Source organism: Drosophila takahashii, chromosome 2L, assembly GCF_030179915.1.
Source record: "Drosophila takahashii strain IR98-3 E-12201 chromosome 2L, DtakHiC1v2, whole genome shotgun sequence".
NCBI lineage: Eukaryota > Metazoa > Arthropoda > Insecta > Diptera > Drosophilidae > Drosophila > Drosophila takahashii.
The window spans coordinates 8,789,497-8,807,859 of NC_091678.1; the positions used below are offsets into that span (position 1 = coordinate 8,789,497).

The 18,363-nt window shown below is 37.9% G+C and overlaps 1 protein-coding gene across 5 annotated transcripts in view; it reads left to right on the forward strand.

Moving 5' to 3' along the window:
* Positions 1-18,363, forward strand: part of Lar (tyrosine-protein phosphatase Lar) — a 129,662-nt gene that overhangs the window by 20,192 nt on the left and 91,107 nt on the right. For all 5 annotated transcript variants that reach the window (XR_011417730.1, XM_070212123.1, XM_070212125.1 and 2 more), the window contains exon 3: positions 4,823-5,074. Coding sequence is in view for 4 of the 5 variants with exons in the window: in XM_070212123.1 (XP_070068224.1) it covers positions 4,978-5,074 (97 nt within the window). In the remaining variant the exon portion in view is untranslated. The remainder of the gene's footprint in view (positions 1-4,822; positions 5,075-18,363) is intronic.

Consider the following 18,363-nt stretch of genomic DNA (forward strand, 5'->3'; position numbering starts at 1 on the left):
ACTCTAAGACCAGTTGGAGCTCCATGTTATTGGCTCAAATGTTCCATAACATTTTAAACTCTGAGATAAAGTATAAAGTCACTCGGATTGTTAGGCTCTTAACTTTATTTCTGAGCTCAGTTTGAAACTCACTTTCGAGGAGTTGGCATTGTCCAGTTTTTCTCTTTCATCCTCTCACAACTTCGGGCTGGCGAATTTGCTCGGCTTTTTCGCTCTTTGCGAAATCCACCACACTCGGACTCAGTCGGCGCATCCTCGGGCTCGCTGGGGGACTCTTCGGGTCGACGGGCGACACACAAACGCACACACTTGACTCGAGGAAAAACACGAGCACGGCTGCTCCTAGCCTTAGCCAATCGTAAAAGTTTTGTACGTATTTAGTACAATTTCGGGATTTGGCAGGATGTAACGAACGTGTAAGAAACAGAGCGCGTCCTCCTCAGCCGTGTGTGCGATAATCAACAAAACCAAATAAAATATATTCGCAAAAAAAATTCGTAAAAAATCAAACGAATCGTTTGAATACATTTTTCAAGTGATCCCACAAAATAGATGTATACTATGGAGATCTAATCCAATGAAATAGCAAAGAGAAAAGTCTTTTGGAAATCCCGGCAAAGTGATTTTAGTCAAGTTAACCAAAAACCAAATCGTCGAAGTCTTCGGCTTGCCTCGGTTCAACCCCCGCCCCCTCCTCGTGTTGTACTCGTATGTGTACTTGTTTTTGTGTGCGTGCTTCTTGCCGCAAGCCGGTTAAAAAATATTTCTATAATTACACCGCCCCAGAGATGTGGGTTAAAATTCCCGTGAAACGCGAAACATAATTAACGAAAGAACAACTGCGGATGCCGATAATACCAGGCAGATGAATCGGTAAAATCTGAAGAAGAAAATTATCAGAGCCTTTGTGTGTGTGTGTGTGTGTTTTTGACCTGAAATTTTCTTATGAATAACGTTAAAGTCCTTATCGCTTGGCCCCGGCTAATAAGAAACGCCAATCTTGTCCCTATTCGAAATGGAGATTGAAATGATTGCCCAGGGAGGAGGCGAATCTCTCTCGGTAGCCTCATCCTCATGCCCATTCTTTAGTAATAGTGTCGTTTCCTTTATTTGTCCTTTTATGTTTACCTTTTTTTCTTCTTGTGTTCCCTCGTTTCGTCGTGGTTTGGTTTAGTTTGCTCGCACACAATTGAAAATTCAATTGATTTACAAAATGAAGTTTACTGGTTGGGACGACAGATACTTTTTATCTATTTTCATTTGCAGTTTTACGAGCGACTACTTTTTTTTTTCTCCCTTCGGCCCGACTTGGTTTTGGCTTAAAGCGAAACTGTTGGCAATTTTTCACAGCTCCTTTTTTGAATCGAGGTCCTGGAGGGGTTTTCTGCAGTTTGGTGCGAAAATAACGCTGCGTCCTAGAAGGATTGTTGTGGCCAATGTTTTCGTTGCTTTCCGATTCGGGTGCGCCGTGCCGAGTGTGTGTTTGTGATTGGAGCGGCCTAAAATCGTTTTAGGACCAGCTGCGAAGTGATTTTCAGCTAGGGCAAAACGAAAAAAAAAGAATACAAAAATAAAAAAGGCCTGCAGTTAGTGTGCTCGTGTGCGGAGAGTGGGTTCTGCAGATTGACATAGTTATGTCCTCGGCGAGTAATGGGAAATCCTTGGCAAGAGCTCAAGAAAATTTAAGTTTCCTTTTTTGCGCTGGCCTTGCTAAATCAGTTTTTAGATTTTCTTAAAGCTACAGGGTGCAGTGATGTTAGTTTCTCAACTTAAATCAGTATTTTAGATACAAAATATATTATTCATCATTTTTGCCAGTGATTTTAGACATGATAAAAGATTTTGATTTCATATATTTACAAACATTTTCTAAACTAATTTTGTTAAGGTTTAAACCAAACCAATTAATAATACAATAAAAATTAAATAATTTAAAATATTTTTTTATTAATTTACTTAGAAAGGAATATAATTAAATATTTTTTACCCTGTAAGGAGCAACTTAAAGCGGCAATGGTATAATAATACAATACAACTCAGCTTCTCAGGTTGTTCAAAACTTGCCTCAAACAACTTTCGTCGTTTTGGTGTCAAGTGTTTTTACTAGAACTAAAATCGGAATGAAGAAAAATAGCAGAAAAGTTTGAAGAAATTTGAAGTGAGGGTCAAGTGAAAGTGTAAAATAATACGCATACGCCATGTATGACAAATACGTAATTCCTAAAATAGACTGCTATTTGGGGTGGAAGAAGCAATCAGAAATCATTCGATCTCGTTGTCAACAGCAATAGTTATAGGCTAAATTATGGCTTACATTAGGTTAATTGAAATTATATCGGCATATATATCATTCATAGGTCTCTTAATAAGGCTGAAATATATGCGCTTTTGGGTTAATTAGGTGCTGACCAAGTTGAGATAACTATGAGAAGTAGTAGTAGTAGTAATATTAATGAATGAAAACAAGAGATGGGTTAAAGATAAAAAAAGAGGGGAATTAGCTACCATTTCTCCTGAATGGAATGTGAAGAACTTTCCACTTATGGTTGTTCTTATATGCTTCGAGTTAAAATCAATGGAAAAGCCTTTCAAGGGGCTTTCTGCCCCCCTCTTCTGTCTGTTCAAATAGCGTTTTACCAACCGTTCGTCATGGCATGGTTGGTACTATATATATATAGGCGGCCGATCAGCCACACCCTCGCTTTTTCCGCTTGTTGTTGACGTTTACAATTTGGTGTTGAAAACTTCAGCTGGAAATTGGGTAATACTCGCAATGATGGCGTTGGTTGGATGATGACTGCGGCAATCCTGCATTAAGTACCCGCCCGCTTGTGTCTGTGTGAGTGTGTAAGCGAAGGGGTTTTGCAACAAAGAAATTTTAATTTATATAGAATGAGTTTGGGGGCGGTAGGTTGGTTGGTAGGTAGTACCTTCCATATCCTTTTTCCCTTCTGCAATCGTCAACATTCCGATGTTCGTGTTCTGTACTCACAGTGCACTCACTCACTCACTCGCATACATGCACACCAAATAAAAAAAAAATCCAATTATTTTAAAACTTTTGACAACTGCAACAACAACAACAACGCGGCTATGAAAACAATAAGAAAACTGACTGAACAGCCAGAGGCAACAAAAACAATATATAGGAGAAAGTCGAAAGTCCGCAAAAAATCAAGCTGAAAAAAGAAGAAGCAGAAGAGTGTGAGTGGATGAAAAGGGTTGCCAGCCATTATAACTTCACTTGAAAAGTTTAATTGATTTTTACAAGTGCATATATATGAAGAGAGATGGTCGTATATGTATAAGGGCAAGGGATTGTGGGGTTCAGGCCTACCTGCAATCGTGATTTCTTTTTTTTTCTCGTTTTTCGTTCAGCTAAGTGGGTCTATAACTTCGGGTAAACAAAGTAGATGCAAAAGAGGTAAAAGGGGGGTTGGAAAAGAAATCAAAAGTAGCATTGCCCCATGAACTGAGGTGCAAATTCATTGGGCACTTCCAATTGGTTAGGCTTTTATAGTTTTTTTTTTTAGTTCAATTCTTGCCTGACTTTTCGGTTTTTCTTTTTGACTGCTAAACCTGACTTTTTAATTGCTGCTGAGTGTGCTCCTTGTGTTACTGTAATTATTGGGTTTGCCTTTGAGGGATTTGCTTTTAGGTGATTGCCTTAATGAGTGCTCCACGTTAGGCAAAGAACTTCGAAAGAACCAAAACTAACTGTGATTAACTTTGTTCGCAACAAAGCATTTAACTGAATTCCTTGGGCATATTCCGTAATTTGGTTTTTTGACTTTACAGGCAATTTAGATGACATCTCAAATTAGATTCCCTTTATTTTCGATTTTTGGGAACTTGGTTGCTTAGATTTCAACTTTAAAAATTGAATTTATTCATTATTTATTTTATTGATTACTTTTTGTGAGGTTCAAACTTAAAGAATTTAAAAAATGTTTAACAAAATAATTTGTTTTCGTTAGAGACACAACTCTATGGTTAAAAATATATTTGGTTTTGATTTTTGCCAGCTAAACGAGGCCAAAGGATTTTCACTTTTCCCCTTTTTGCCACAAAAACCACACACAAAGGTCTCTGACAATTTAAGCCAGGTCGACTGACTTTTATCCTTAACAATTGTTTTTCTTCCTCTTCTCTCTCTCCCCTTTCTCCTGTGTATCCCTTTTTTTTGCAGGAACAGCAAACCGGCAAACAGCATTGAATCACAACCAAAAAATAAATAATAAATCAATAAGACAAAAGAATAAACTGCATATCTCAGATTATATTTTAGATATAAATCATATAAGAGTTCTTTAAGTATTAAGTTCAGGTTTAGGCAGGTAAATGTATTTGGTCAGATAAGTAACAACAGCTTCCCTCCACATGGTAACCATAAAATGATGATGAAACGACGACTGCAATAAACTACGAAAATGTCGACAACAATCAATATGTGTGATCAACAACGACAACAACAACTTTTACAACTGAATGCAACGTGACGACAACAATTGCAAATATTTATAACGCATACGACATGTTGCTATCATGCCAATAATGATGATGACATCGCATTTACTAACACATCTTGTAATATCCGATGATTTTCGGCTTGCGAAAATGTATTTAACGAACGATTGATTGAATCACTTATACTGATAACTACGACTACAAAAAAAATCATTAAATTAACTACAAATACAAAAAACACACGCACTTAACCCCTTGACACAAACAAAACACATGACACCCTACAAAACAAAAATACCCCACTTGAAACAAATTGTTTTCTATCGACTTTTGACTTCTGAATTGGCACCTGCAGCAAAAGCTTAAGTGCCATTTGGCGAAAGAGTGAGTCCGTCAGCCAAAAGAGTAAGTCTGACAGAGACATAGCCCCCTGTGTGTAAATAAAAAAGCATTTAAAATTATAAACCACTGTTGTTGTTGTTGCCAACAAGAAATATATATATCGAAATAATGGGTCTGCAGATGACAGCAGGCAGTCCAATTGCAGCTCTCAGCCTATTAGCGTTGTTCTTGCTCACCTGGACTCCCACAATCGTCGATGCAGCCCGTAAGTATTAGCCTTTAATTCTTTTCTATAACTAAAATTATATTTAAATACTCTTGACATTTTTTTATGCCTCTACTTTACACACAAGTTAGGCTAAGTTTACGTTAAGTTGCGCTCTTAATTTTGAACATTCTTGCCAGCGAGCTCAACTTTCAAGTGGAGTTGAGTTTACTTGGATTTCAGCTAAAGTTCGTTCGGCTCAAGTGCTAAAATTAACTTGGACGAGCATAATATTTATAAGGCTCAAGCATTTGAAGACGAAAGAAAAGAATTTTAATCAGTTGAGGCTCAAATTAGCCAAAGCAGAAGCAGAAAAAATATTAACTTGAACAATTTTAATTAAAAGAAAAGGAGTTTGATGTCGGTAATCTGCTCTTAGCAATATTGGTCTGCAATTTACTTAGTAATTAGCGGGGATCTTAACTTTTGTGGTTTTAAAAGCGTTGATTTATGTAACCTATTTTAATATTTTTTTTTTTTTTTAGAAAAAAAAGTGTAGAAATAATTTGGAATCAAAAATAAAATGTACAAAAAATTGTAAAAAGTAAAATACCTTATTTATATATTGTATGTGTTCGTTTTTAGCCAGAATCTCGTTCCGATTCTTTTTTTGAAACCCACTTTGTTTCACATTCTTACTAATTAATGATCAAAGAATTTCATAATTTGCTTTGCTTACATTTCGAATTCAATTACCAATTCCGCCCAACAAAAGTACGGCCCCCAGGAAGGCCATTTTCGTCACTTAAGAGAAAGGAAAAACAAATAACAATCAAAGTGTTGACATTTCAGAATTGCAGTCAAATGTGGCTCATATTTTGCGCCAAGGCAAGGCCTTTTGTGGAAGTGGAAGTGTTGAGGCTGACTTGTGCCTCCTGGCGCTATCCACTCGCCGTGGCACTTACCTTTCATAGACGCTTCATTTCATTTTCAGGGGGTTGAAGGGGTGATGGGGGAGGGTTGGAAAATGGGGAAATGGGTTGGTACAAGCGGTACGTGGAGCGATAAACAAGCTGCAGGGGACACAGAGTCAGAAAAACAGGCAACACAAACATTGCACATCCTGATGTATTTTCTGGTTTTGTTGCCTTTTTATTTGTTGTCGTTACTGGGTAGCTGCTGCTTTTGCTTTTCGCCTGCTTTTTCCTGGTTAGCCTGCAGTTTTGCAGTTTGCAGTTTGTCGCACCTCTTTTTGTGTATGTGGCATTAAATTGAAATTTATGCGGCACTTTGCCGCGTGAAATGTTTGTACAACTCGTTGCGGGTTGCGGCTTGCTCCCTTTTTATACCCTTGCAGAGGGTATTATGATTTCAGTCAGAAGTTTGCAACGCAGTGAAGGAGACGTTTCCGACCCCATAAAGTATATATATTCTTGATCAGCATCACAAGACGAGTCGATCTAGCCATGTCCGTCTGTCCGTCTGTCCGTCCGTCTGTCCGTCTGTCTGTCTGTCCGTCTGTCCGTCTGTCCGTCTGTCCGTCTGTCTGTTTCTACGCAAACTAGTCTCTCAGTTTTTGAGCTATCGGGACGAAACTTTCGCAAAAGTCTTCTTTCTATTGCAGGTAGTATATATGTCGGAGCCGACCGGATCGGACAACTATATCTTATAGCTCCCATAGGAAGGATCGGAAGAAAAAAACTTTAAAAAATTCTAGCTTCGGTGTTTTTTGAAATATTACCTTCTACTTTTGGGGATGTTATTTTTTAAATATTTCTGAATTTCGAATTAATTATTTAAAAAATCGGACTACTATATCATATAGCTGCCATAGGAACGATCGGAAAATTAATGGAAAAGTAATAGGAAATAAATTCTAGCTTCTTTGATTTTTATTGTATTATCTTCTACTCTAGGATATGACTCTTTTTAAATATTTCCGAATTTCAATTTTAATTTGATCAAAATCGGACGACTATATCATATAGCTGCCATAGGAACGATCGGAAAATTAATGAGAAATATTAGAAAATTGAACATTTTTGCGATTTGTTAATTAATAGGAATGATCTGCAAGGGTATATAAGCTTCGGCTGGCCGAAGCTAGCTTCCTTTCTTGTTTTTTTTGCTTTTGCTTTTTGTTTTTTTTGTTGTTCTGCCGAAGCTCTTCGGGCGTTGACAGACCGACAAACTGTTGGACAGCAGCATTGCAGGGGAAAGTATCTAAAAACATATGCAAAACTGTTTGCTGTTTGCCATGTAAATGGTTTTTGGGCCCCTGACTACCGGCTTTTTTCTGGCCACCCACTTTTTGGCCAGCTAATTTGTCGTTTGTTGGAAATTATGACACAAAAGCCCCGCTCGACAATTGCCGCCTTAACTCTCGACTGCGAGTCCAGCTTCGAAATATTTCACGCAAAGGGAACTTATTTCACTTTGGGTTTTTGCAACAAGTTTTAATTAATTTGCCGCAACTCCAGGCTCCAATGCTCCAATCTCTTGCTTTCCTTTCATTTCACTCATCAGTGGCAAAAAAAAAAACACACAAAAAAAATGGAGGAGGAGGAAAAAGTTGATGCTACGATAATTTGAAAAGTTTTCGTTTAGACAGCGAGCGCGGGCAGAAAAAAAAGATGGGAATGTGGAACAGCAAATGTCAGAACGGCCTGGGTGAATGTGAATCGCTTCCTAAACTAAAGGCGAACGGCACTAAACTATATGTGCGTACGTACACCCGTACACCCCATATATGCTATATTAAGCCGCAAATAAATGCCAGAGCCATAATTAACATATAGCAAAAGTTTGCCCTCATCCCTCGCCAAAAAAGCCGCAAGTTAAACTACGCGAGGGCGGAAAAGTGTCTGGATGAAATATGGTTAAAGTCGAATCTCGCTCGTGTTTGCTTTTTGCTGGGGAAAGTAATCCGAAATTGATAACTTTCGGCCTGATGGAGTTCGCCAAGCGAAAGGTAATTAAACAGTAGACGTGAGAGTAATCGGCTGGGTAGGAAAATTCCAAGGCAGGCAATCACAAATCAATTCCAAACTTTTCCCATGGATATGGAATTTTGGGAGTTTTCTAAGTTATCCTTGTTGATATTAATTTTATTTTAATTTATCATTTATATGGCACATTTTTAATAAATGGTATCTGCAATGTAAATATAAAAAAATATTTTTTTTTAAGTTTTAAATCTAGTTTTAAAATAGGTAATTTTAAGGAATTTCCTGCGTTATCCTTGTTAATAATTGCTTTTATAATTTTTATTTAGCTTTTTGAATTTTTTATTAATGGTAAACTCAATGTAAATAAAATAAATTTAATTGTTTATATATTTAAATTATTAAATCTATTTAAAGCAACCATAAAAATTAACTAATAAAAATTATTTCAGTGTAGAAAAGGTATATATTACCTATCTATTAACTGTTTAATTTTTCAGGATAACAATCAGTTTTGCAAAATACATCTGAAAATTTCAGAATTCTAGGAAAGTATCAGAAATAGCCCAAGAAAAAAGTGAAAACTCCCATCAATTGTTTTTCCTGTCAGTTTGGCAAATGGCCAAAGCAAATGCGTGTGCAACTTGCTAATGCCGCATATCATTATATTAGCAAACATCCCATATAGAAATACCCACAATGCGCATATATCTGAGTTGTTCAACAATAATAATGTCCTGACATTTATCACTTTTTTTCGCGTTGCTCCTCGACGGACAAGTGACCAGCTAAAGTGGCTCTAAAATTTCAGTGCCCAAATGAGTGGAGCCCCACCTCCCACTTAGTGGGTTACAATAAAAAAAAAGAAAACCGCCCAAAAAAAAAAAAAAAAACGACGGAAGAAAAGACGGAATGAAAGAAAGATAAATAAATGTTGGCAACAACAAAGAGCAAAGCGCCATAAATCTAAATAACAAATTTTTACGAGAAACGAGACCATAAATAAGATGTTTGTGGCGGCCTAGCGAAAAATAGTGTGGACCTCTGAGGAGGGCGGGGGAATCCCCGAAATGGTTTTGTTCGGACCATTCCACATTTTCCCGATCCCGATCCCAGTTACCATTTCCCATTTCCCAGAGGTTGTCTCTGGCCAAGCGGCAACAATTCACCAGAGTTCTGTTAATTTAATATTATTACTTTTCATTACAACAAGGCCTTCGTCTTCTCCCCCAAAATGGCTGCAACAAAATGCTGTTAGTTTTTTTATATTTTTATTTATATGTTTTTGGGGGCAAGGGCAAGGGAAGGCTGCCTGCTCCAAAATGTCAACACATTAATGTGAGTGGAGACGGACGCCTCGAGATAAATCAACATTTATCTGCGACCATTGCTGACAATTGAAAATGACCGTCTATTTCGTTTGGCTAATTACGGCCTATTAAAAGCGTTAAATGTATTTTTGGCAAAAAGCCCATATTTATCAATGTTAAAAGAAGAACCAATGTTGCAATGTTAATGGGAATTCCTATCTATCTTGATGGTTTCGTAAATTACATAAAGTTCAGTAATAATTATTTAAAAAAAAAAACACATATTAGAAATTCAGACATATTTTTTAAGTTCTTGATAAAAAACTTTTTTTATATGGTTAGTTTTATCAAATGGTTTGATAAATTTTTTTAATATTTTCTGGTACATTTTAGATTTTTTTTTTAAATTGTCTAATTTTTTTAATTTTTTATCGAATTATCGAATTATTTCCTCTGTTTAAATTGTTGAGACTAAAAGCCTTAAAGAAACATTTTATGCAAATGCTTGCATTTCGCTTTTAACTGTCTCAGGGACAATTTGGAATTTCTTGTTTATTTTTTTTTTACCACTTTTTGCTGGCCACTTTAATTAGAAAAAATGTTAATTTAATGCTTGGCTGGCTTCGTAGTTGACGGGAGTTCGGGGTGAATCGGTGTGTTTTCGGTGAATTTGCCACTTGTTCATTTGTTTTTACTGCTGGCCGATGACGTTGGAAAGTATGCCACACCATCCGCGGCCATGAATACTTATACAGATAGCTACACTCACAACACGATGACAATTGTTTGCCCATATGTCCCAGTCATATTTTCGACAAGCCGCAAAAAAAAAGGGGGAGAAAAAAGTGGACAGTGAAAAACTGAACATTTTGCCGCGAACACTTTTCATGTAAATGGCGAAAAATAAAAGTTGGTCGGCCGAGTGAGTGTGTGCTAAATGATTCATGAGTCATGTGTGGACTGCGAGTGGAGATTGAAGACTCAGTGTGTGAGTATGTGGTTGTTTGCCCTGGGCCAGAAAAGTGCTTAACTCGTAATTTTTGTTAGCGCTCTACGTGCAAATAAGGCCACTGAGGCCGCGCTTTTCCTTTCTTTTTTTTTTTCTTTCTTCCCCTAACTCACTGGGCTTTCACCGCCTGGCTTTCTCCTAGTCTCCCACAGCAACAATTTGAGTGCATTTTATTGTAGTTGTAGCTGGTGTATGAGTGTGTGTGCTGGCTGCGCATGAATATTGCAGCTGATGAGCCCCTGAGCAACGGCAAAAAGGGTCAAAACTTTTAATTAATGTTTATGGCTGCACTGCGGTACCCAGTGACTCTCAAGCCTTTTAAGTTAAAATTTATAAAACAATTTTTTTCCGCTCGTTTTTGCCATCTTTGCGTCTTGGCTTCGGCCTAAGACCACAGAGTTTGTTACGTTTTAATTAAAATTTGTTGGTAATATTTCAATTCTGGGTGAGTCAAATCGAATCAGTTTAATCGATTAAGGAGTTTGAGGTGAACAAATAAAATATTCAAGGCATTTTTTTCGTGGGTGCTGAGTGTGGCGTAAAAGAAAAGTTTTCCTTCAATAATTAAACACAAAAGTTTGGTGCTATGTGATTAAATTTTTAAATTATACATAATTTATAGTTGGAAACAGAGCTGTGATTAAATCAGTAGTGGTGATTAAAGAATATTTTTTTGATATGCCTGAATTAATTAGGAATTAACTGCCAAGTAAAGCGTGTTATGGCCTAGTTAATAGAATTAAATTTGCGGCCCACAGCGCTTTAAGAATATTGGTAGCACAGTTTTGGGCAAACAATCGTTCCGCTGGCAATCTTAACTCATCTCTCCACTTTAGCATATTTGGCCTAGACATGCGTGTGTTTCCCTCAATTTTGTGTGGTTGTTCTTTTTTTTTTTTTTTTTTGGACTTTCTTTCCGCACGCAGGGACATAATTACAAAATTTATGAGCACGACAAGGGGCGTGGTCGGTCTAATAATTGTCAATGTGGAGGTGGAGGTCCTGTGTTGGGTGAGGTTGGAGCTCATAAAACTGAAGTAGTTGTAGTTATGGCTGTTTGCTGGCTGATTTGCATGTTGTTCGTTTCATTTTGGGGTTTGGTTTGCTTTTTTTTTGGGGCGCACGCCAAGGGGTTAAAACGGCATGCGCTGGAAAATCTAGAATTTTGTTTTCCTTCTGTATGTTTTTTTTCGTTTTTAATGTAATGTGCATTTTAATGTCATTATTTCTGCGTTGCTTTAAGGTGGAAACGGGTAAATAAAAGTAAAGGGAAAAGCCACCAATGCAAATTGTGTGCATGAAAGACCAAAACAAATTATACCATGAAGGAGCAGAGAAAGCGGACAATGTTGGGGTAAAAGTGAGCTATTTTTGTGTGGCACATAAAAACGGCAACAACAAGGGCGCCACAGCACAGCAGCAACAACAGCAACAGCAACCACCTTGCCACACTTTCGTTCTCCTTTCAGTCAGACAAAGCAACAGCATTGTCGCTTTTGTGTTGCATAGTTGACATTGTTGGATTTCCACAAAAGGTGTAGCCAAGTCGAGCATGCCAAGGGTTTTGGATTGGGTGTTCTGGGATGGTTTTGGATGCTCGGACGGTTGGGTGGTGGGTGGGTTTGGATGGATGGAGCGACCACAAAGCCCGTCCCCCCTCCCCAAACACACACAGACACACCGAGCGACTGACACTCGCCTACATCGGGTTTTACATTTGATTTGCTTTCGCCTTAGTGCGATATTTGTTTTACGCACACACAGAGTCACAAAAAAAAAGAAAGAATAAAAAAAACCGAGGGGAACTGAAGAGGCAGCGCCACAAAAATACCCAGTCAAGGCAAGAAGATGTCCCATGTCCCGCTGTCCACCTGTTGTCAGGTGCGTAGCTCAGACCATTTGCATTCCAGAGGGGATTCAGCGTGGCTAGGCGGAATCCCAGCGAGAGTTGGTCGAAAATTAATATCTTAAAAGGTTTTACTCCGATAGAGCGGGCTTAGCTTATAAAAACACTGGGCTATTTAACTGATAACTAAACAGTAGTTTTTCATAATACCAATAAAAATACAAAAAAACCCAAAAAAATGAGAAAATACCAAAAAATACTAAAGCGCGAATTCTTCATGTTTTAAATCAAAGGGAACTATGAACATTTTTAATTATCCTAAAACTATACCAAAAAACAAAAAGAAATAATCAAAGAAATCATATTATTTCATATGTAAAATTAGAATATAAATATTATATAATAATACCAAGTATCTTTTTCCCCGAAATCATACAATCCCCCTTGAGAACGCCCCTGATGGGGGGTATGTGTGCATTCAACTGCAGCTACAACCAAGCCGTTAGACAATTGCGACAGTTCATCTTCACACCTCATTGCTCTGGCAAGGTGGCTCAAAGACCCGAATGGCAGAGAATGAAAGCAGGGAAAAGAAGAAATCACTAAGGGAAGGACTTACCTCTTTCTTGGCCACTTGCAGAGCGCATAAAAAAGCTTGCATAGTTTGTTTTTAGTGGCATTTTCCTTTATTCCGCTTTCCTTTATGCGTTTTTTTCCTGTGATGTTTTTCTTACTGCCGAACCTTTAAACTTGATAGGGTTTTTCGGCTAAAATTTAAAATATAAACTTTGCCTTTATGGCAACGTAAATGTAAAGAAACTCTTTGCTTTTATGTAGATTCATTTTGGCCCATTGTAAGAGATTATGATTAATGATACTACCATTCCACGGAAATGTTCAACTTTATGTGATTTTTTATTCTGCTCGAATTCAGTCAAAAATCTTGAACCAGTTTACTCTCACCTCAATCTTCCACTTTGACACTCCGCACACTTTGAGTTAACTACTTTGGGGAGAAGCGCTTTTAAGTTTTCCTCCTTTTATTTCTAAGTATTTTTTTCACACTGCACCAGCCATGCGAAGTTTTCAATTGTTAAAACTTTGCACTTGAGCGATTTTTGTGTAGCATATTTTTTGGCATATTTGCGCGCTTGTATGTACCAAGCACTTTGCAAAGAAAACTTTTCAATGTGGTAAACACACGCAGCACACATGCAGAACTATTAAAAGCCAACAGCAGCCGCCGCCGCCGAGAGTAAAATGCATAAATAATGTAGACAAGAGGGAAAAAATAAAAGAAGAGCAAAGGAAAATATTTATTTCTTCTAGCCAAGAAGCCGAAGATGCAATACACTCGGGACAAGAATTTAACAGAAATATTCCATGTCAATTAGTCATTTTTATTGAACACAACTGAGAAAATTGAATTACAAAATACTTTTATCATGTCAATTGTAGTTTCTTATTTCATTTTCTTAAATATCCTTGCCACATCGATATTCAATAAATATTTATTGTACTGAAAACTGTAATTTGATTATTGAGAAAAAGTAAATATGTACAATGTACATTGCACATGTAATGTAATAAAATATTGAATGTGTGTTGGACGTATATTAAACGCAACCGGAAGAAACTTAATTACAAGCTTACTCATATGAAAAATAGTCACATTTTGAGTAGGAAAAAGTTTCTTTAGAATATTAGGCAGGAATTTAATAAAATATTGGATTTCAATTAGGCATTTAATTATAATATATGTGTGTTTGGTATTAGAAAAATCTAAAAAAAAAGCATTAAAGAAATTTGAATACTTGACAGTTTTGTCTTTTCTCACAAGTTCTTTTTCCCACACATTATGGAAAACTTTCCTCTACAGCGCACTGATAAAGCTCTCCATCTCGGTCTATATAGTGGGTATGTGTATATGTATGTATAGGGGGTAGTTGGTTTGGATGGGGATGGATGTTGGTAGGGGGTGGTCTAACTCAACACTAACAAGCGGAGGAGAGTACTCCTGGCACTATGGCCAAATGGCGTGGCTGGCTTGGTGGTGCGTGTTTGCAGCGCGTTTTGAGTTACCTTTTGGCCAAGTTGTTCGCTGTCATGTTACGGCAATTTTACGCCCTTGCCATTTCAGGGGCATTTTCTGGCGACAAGAGACAGACAACGCAAGAGAGGAGAGGTTGGTACAAAAAAAAAAAAAGGAAAACCCAGAGAACGAGCGAAATGTCAAAGCATTAGAGATATTTTTCATATTCCAGCGCCAACGCCTTAACTTATGCAGCGAAACTTTAAAGCCGTGGCCAAAATGGCGCTCATCGTTGCATTTTCCTGCTACAGACCATGGCTACTCCCTTCCCCTTTCCCTTCCGTTGAAATTTTTCCTAGTCGAGCCGTGCTGAGCTGCAGTTGCAGAAATTGATGCTCGCTTTTTTGGTAGCCACCATCACTAGCAACACCACCATCGCCACCACCGACAACCCACTGAAATTGGTGGCCGGCGTAAGCACTTTTGCATTTTTAGCTGAAGCAGCTGGTGAGGTAGGCCCAACATTGTAGCCCTACAATCCCCGCAAACCCCCACTTTCCAAAACCCATCGTCCTATGTAAATATGCAGGCCAAAAATGTAGGAAAAGTAGAGAAACCATAGCCATTGAGTGCACTAATTTCAAATTATGCCGAGGTAGGCAAATATGCGCACATTCTGCGAAAGATGGGTGAGCGAATGAATTGGTTTCGACTTCCGCCAGGGAACAATTTTAAAGAGACCCCGACATTTGGAGTGCGAACCAAACTATGTTTAGGAATTTTTTGGGTTCGGTCCTCAGGGCACAAAAAGGTGGCCAAGTATGCGTCATAAATAAGTGGTTGGGCTTAAGTTGATTTTGGGTCTTAAATGCCAGGCATTCACCACTTTAAAAGGCTGAAAAGAAAAACATTTAAAGTGGTTTTTGAAGCGAGAATAATTAAAAAAATACAAGCTTTTTAAGCTGAGTAGTTTTTATGGTTTATACTTAATTTTAATTGCCAAATTTGAATAATTCTAATTTGAAGGTACTAAATTATAAAATATATGCAAGATATGGTATAGTTTCCTTTTTAAAATTCGTTTTTATACAGTTTTTTATAACTCTTCGTCTCAGAATTTATTATTTCGCGCCTTTAATGTTCCATGTTTACCATAAACTCATCGTTAGCCCCATATTTGCGCTCATTATATTCGACTAACTGGAACATTACTGAGCTTTCATGTTCATCAGAAGCCTGGCGTATTAATAAACCCAATCAGGACTCCGCAAAGGACGTCTTTCAATTAAGAAGCAAAGCACAAGCGCGTTAGGAGCCAACTTAAAAGGCATCGTTGCTTTTGGCCAAGTGTCAATAGCAAAAAGTGGCTCAAACCAAGATGACTAATTACGAGGCTTGTCAGCGCTAAAGAGCGAGACGGAGAACGAATGAGAAAGAGGGAGAAGGGCTACAATGCAAGTTAATTAAAGGCAAAAAACACACAACCGAGGGTTAAATAGAAGGCGAATGTGTTAAATAGTTAGAGCAGCTAATCCATGGAGCCTTTAAGAATTAACAACTTAAAGATGGCAAGACAAAGGCAAATGCAGAAACTTAGTAAATGGAAAGAGCCGAGGGAAACACGGAATCAGAAGCAACAGAAGCAGTTACAACTGTCAGCTAAAATGTAGCCACGTTAAGTAAAACGGACTTAAAGTTTTAACAAGCTCTCATCCAAGTGCCCGGGAAGATGAGATGGAGATGGAGTCGGCTGCCTCCATAAGCTCCTTTTTCCCCTTTTACCCATTTTCCCAAAGACTACAGAAGGAGCTAGAGGGAGCCAACAAAAGCTACAAGGCAATGGAGACGAAGTGTTGCTTCTTGCTATTTACTTATTTTGTTTGCATTTACTTAAATCGGATGAAGGGATTTGCTGCTTAGAGCGCGACAAACTTCCCGTTCTCAATTCCAGCAACTTGGCTTCTTTTTTTATTTTCTCAGATTTTTCTAAAATGAACTTCTGCATTTTTCGTTAAGCAAAACGTGCAAAATTCCAAAACCAAAGTATTTTCCTTCGACTTGTGATCATTGACCATTGTATAACAAAATAAATCCAATAAACTGCCTCACCATTATAATACCCATCACCATCATCATCATCTGTCGCCTGGCAACCTTCTCGAGAAAATCGGATCGCTCACCAGCTTAGAATAACAAAAGAAACGAATAACCAAACAAGAAATCACCAAGGCCAAGTCGTCCCCTTTCTCTCTTATTTGTTAAATCCTTTTTATGTAAATAAATTCTCAAGTCCATTTCCAACATATTTATGCGCCATTTTACACACTACGTCAATGACCCGAGAAAAAAAAACGTTTACCAAAAAAACAGAAAGGAGACGACCCACACAAAGAATCTGTGTGTAGACATTTCGTTCTGTAAATCCCATTAAGAAAATTTTCGTTTCAAAATAAGAAAAATGAGCTTTCGCCGCATTAGAAAAGAAAATAATCAAAGGCCAAGCAACAACAACAACAGAAAGAGGGGCAAAAAAAGGGAAAACTCGAAGGTAAATTTACTGTTGACATTTCATTTTGTTCATGGAATTTGTATGTCGTTTTCTTTTCTACCCCGAAGTTGATAGGATAAGGGAACCAAAAATTAACTTCAGTCCGTTACGGGTTTTTGTCGTTCCAAAGAGCCAAAATGAAGTGTTGCCTGGGTCAAGAGACAAGTGTTGGGCGGGTTTAATCCGGAGACCTAACAAGCAGCAATAAACCCGGTAAGAAATCGAATTGAATCCGATTTTCGATTTGTGGTATAATAAGGTATTTTACCCTCTCAGAAAAGTGAAACATAAAGTATAAAATAAATATTTTACAATAGTTTATTTATAAATTTTAGTTTTAGGTACGCACACAAAAAAAAACCTATATGCGCATGGTAAATTTCTAATATTTATACGCAAAAGTTCTTTTTACCATTACATTTTGACAAGTAAAATTAGCAAATAATAAGGGTTCATAAATTTTTCAATTTATTACTTGTTTTAAAATTAGTAACTTTTCCCCTCATAAATATAAACCACTTCCATTCGCCAAAGAAAACAGCATCAGAACTTTTTAACCCTGCACTCCAATATAATATTTCAAACTATCCCGGTCTGATTTATGTGCTGGCCGAACCCTTTTCCCCGAAACTTAACCTTTTTTGCGCTATTTATAATGCTTCTTTGCCGCGGCTAATTGAAAGCTCTATTCGACGCTGACCTTTTGGCTTTTCCTTTTGCGAGCGAGAACCAACTTTGGCTCTTATCAGTTACGAAATGGAAATTAATATTTAATGCGCTCACATTTTTGCCTTTTTTTCACTCCCACCCTCTTTTACTACCCTGTTGTGGTTCCGGTTTCCATTTATTCGCAGGCGAGGCAAAAGCTTTGAAATGTTAGACGCTGCTTAAGCCTCATTAATAAATAATGCAGCGAATATTTAGAGATGAATACCCAAGTGGTAGAGAAACGACAGGTAGCGTTTCTGTTTCTGTTTCCGTTTCCGTTTTCTTGTTTTTTCAATAAAATTCAGCTGATCAATGTGAAAGCATTGATAAGCCCGAAGAAACTTTTGGCTTGGCACCGCACAAAAATTTGTTTTTGAACCGTAAACTTTTCTTTGGTTGCGCTTAAACGCAGACAGGAAAAACTTTTGTGGGGGAGAAGGCAAAAAAAAAAAAAAGAAAAACAGAAAAAGTTTTTTAACTGGTTCGCGTGGGCCTTCTGGTTTTGGAATATCTCCTACTTGTTGCCTCCAAAAAGTGTTGAGTTTGGTGGAAAGGCAGGCAGGCAGCATCTGCTAAGACAAACATAAATTATATGCCATTGTCCAATGGAATCGGCCAAGGGGACCCCGAGCTCCCCAGAACCGCAAACTTTGGCGGCCCCTCTAATGATGCCACATTCAGACGCCACCGTCGGCGGTATAAATTAGCCAAAAGCCATTTCCCGCTAGGTGGCGCTTCAGCTCAACTCAAATTAAATGTTAATTTCATGCCATCATAATCACCAGTGCCGTCGTCCTTAGTCGTCGTTGTCGTGGTCGCCACACATGACCTCATTAAGGCCAAAACCGTTGGTAGAGCATTGTTGCCTCCACGTCCTGCCATGGATATATACGTATATAGTATATTCCTATATAATAAAAGGGCCGTATGGCTGGCCGGACGGGCAGGGTC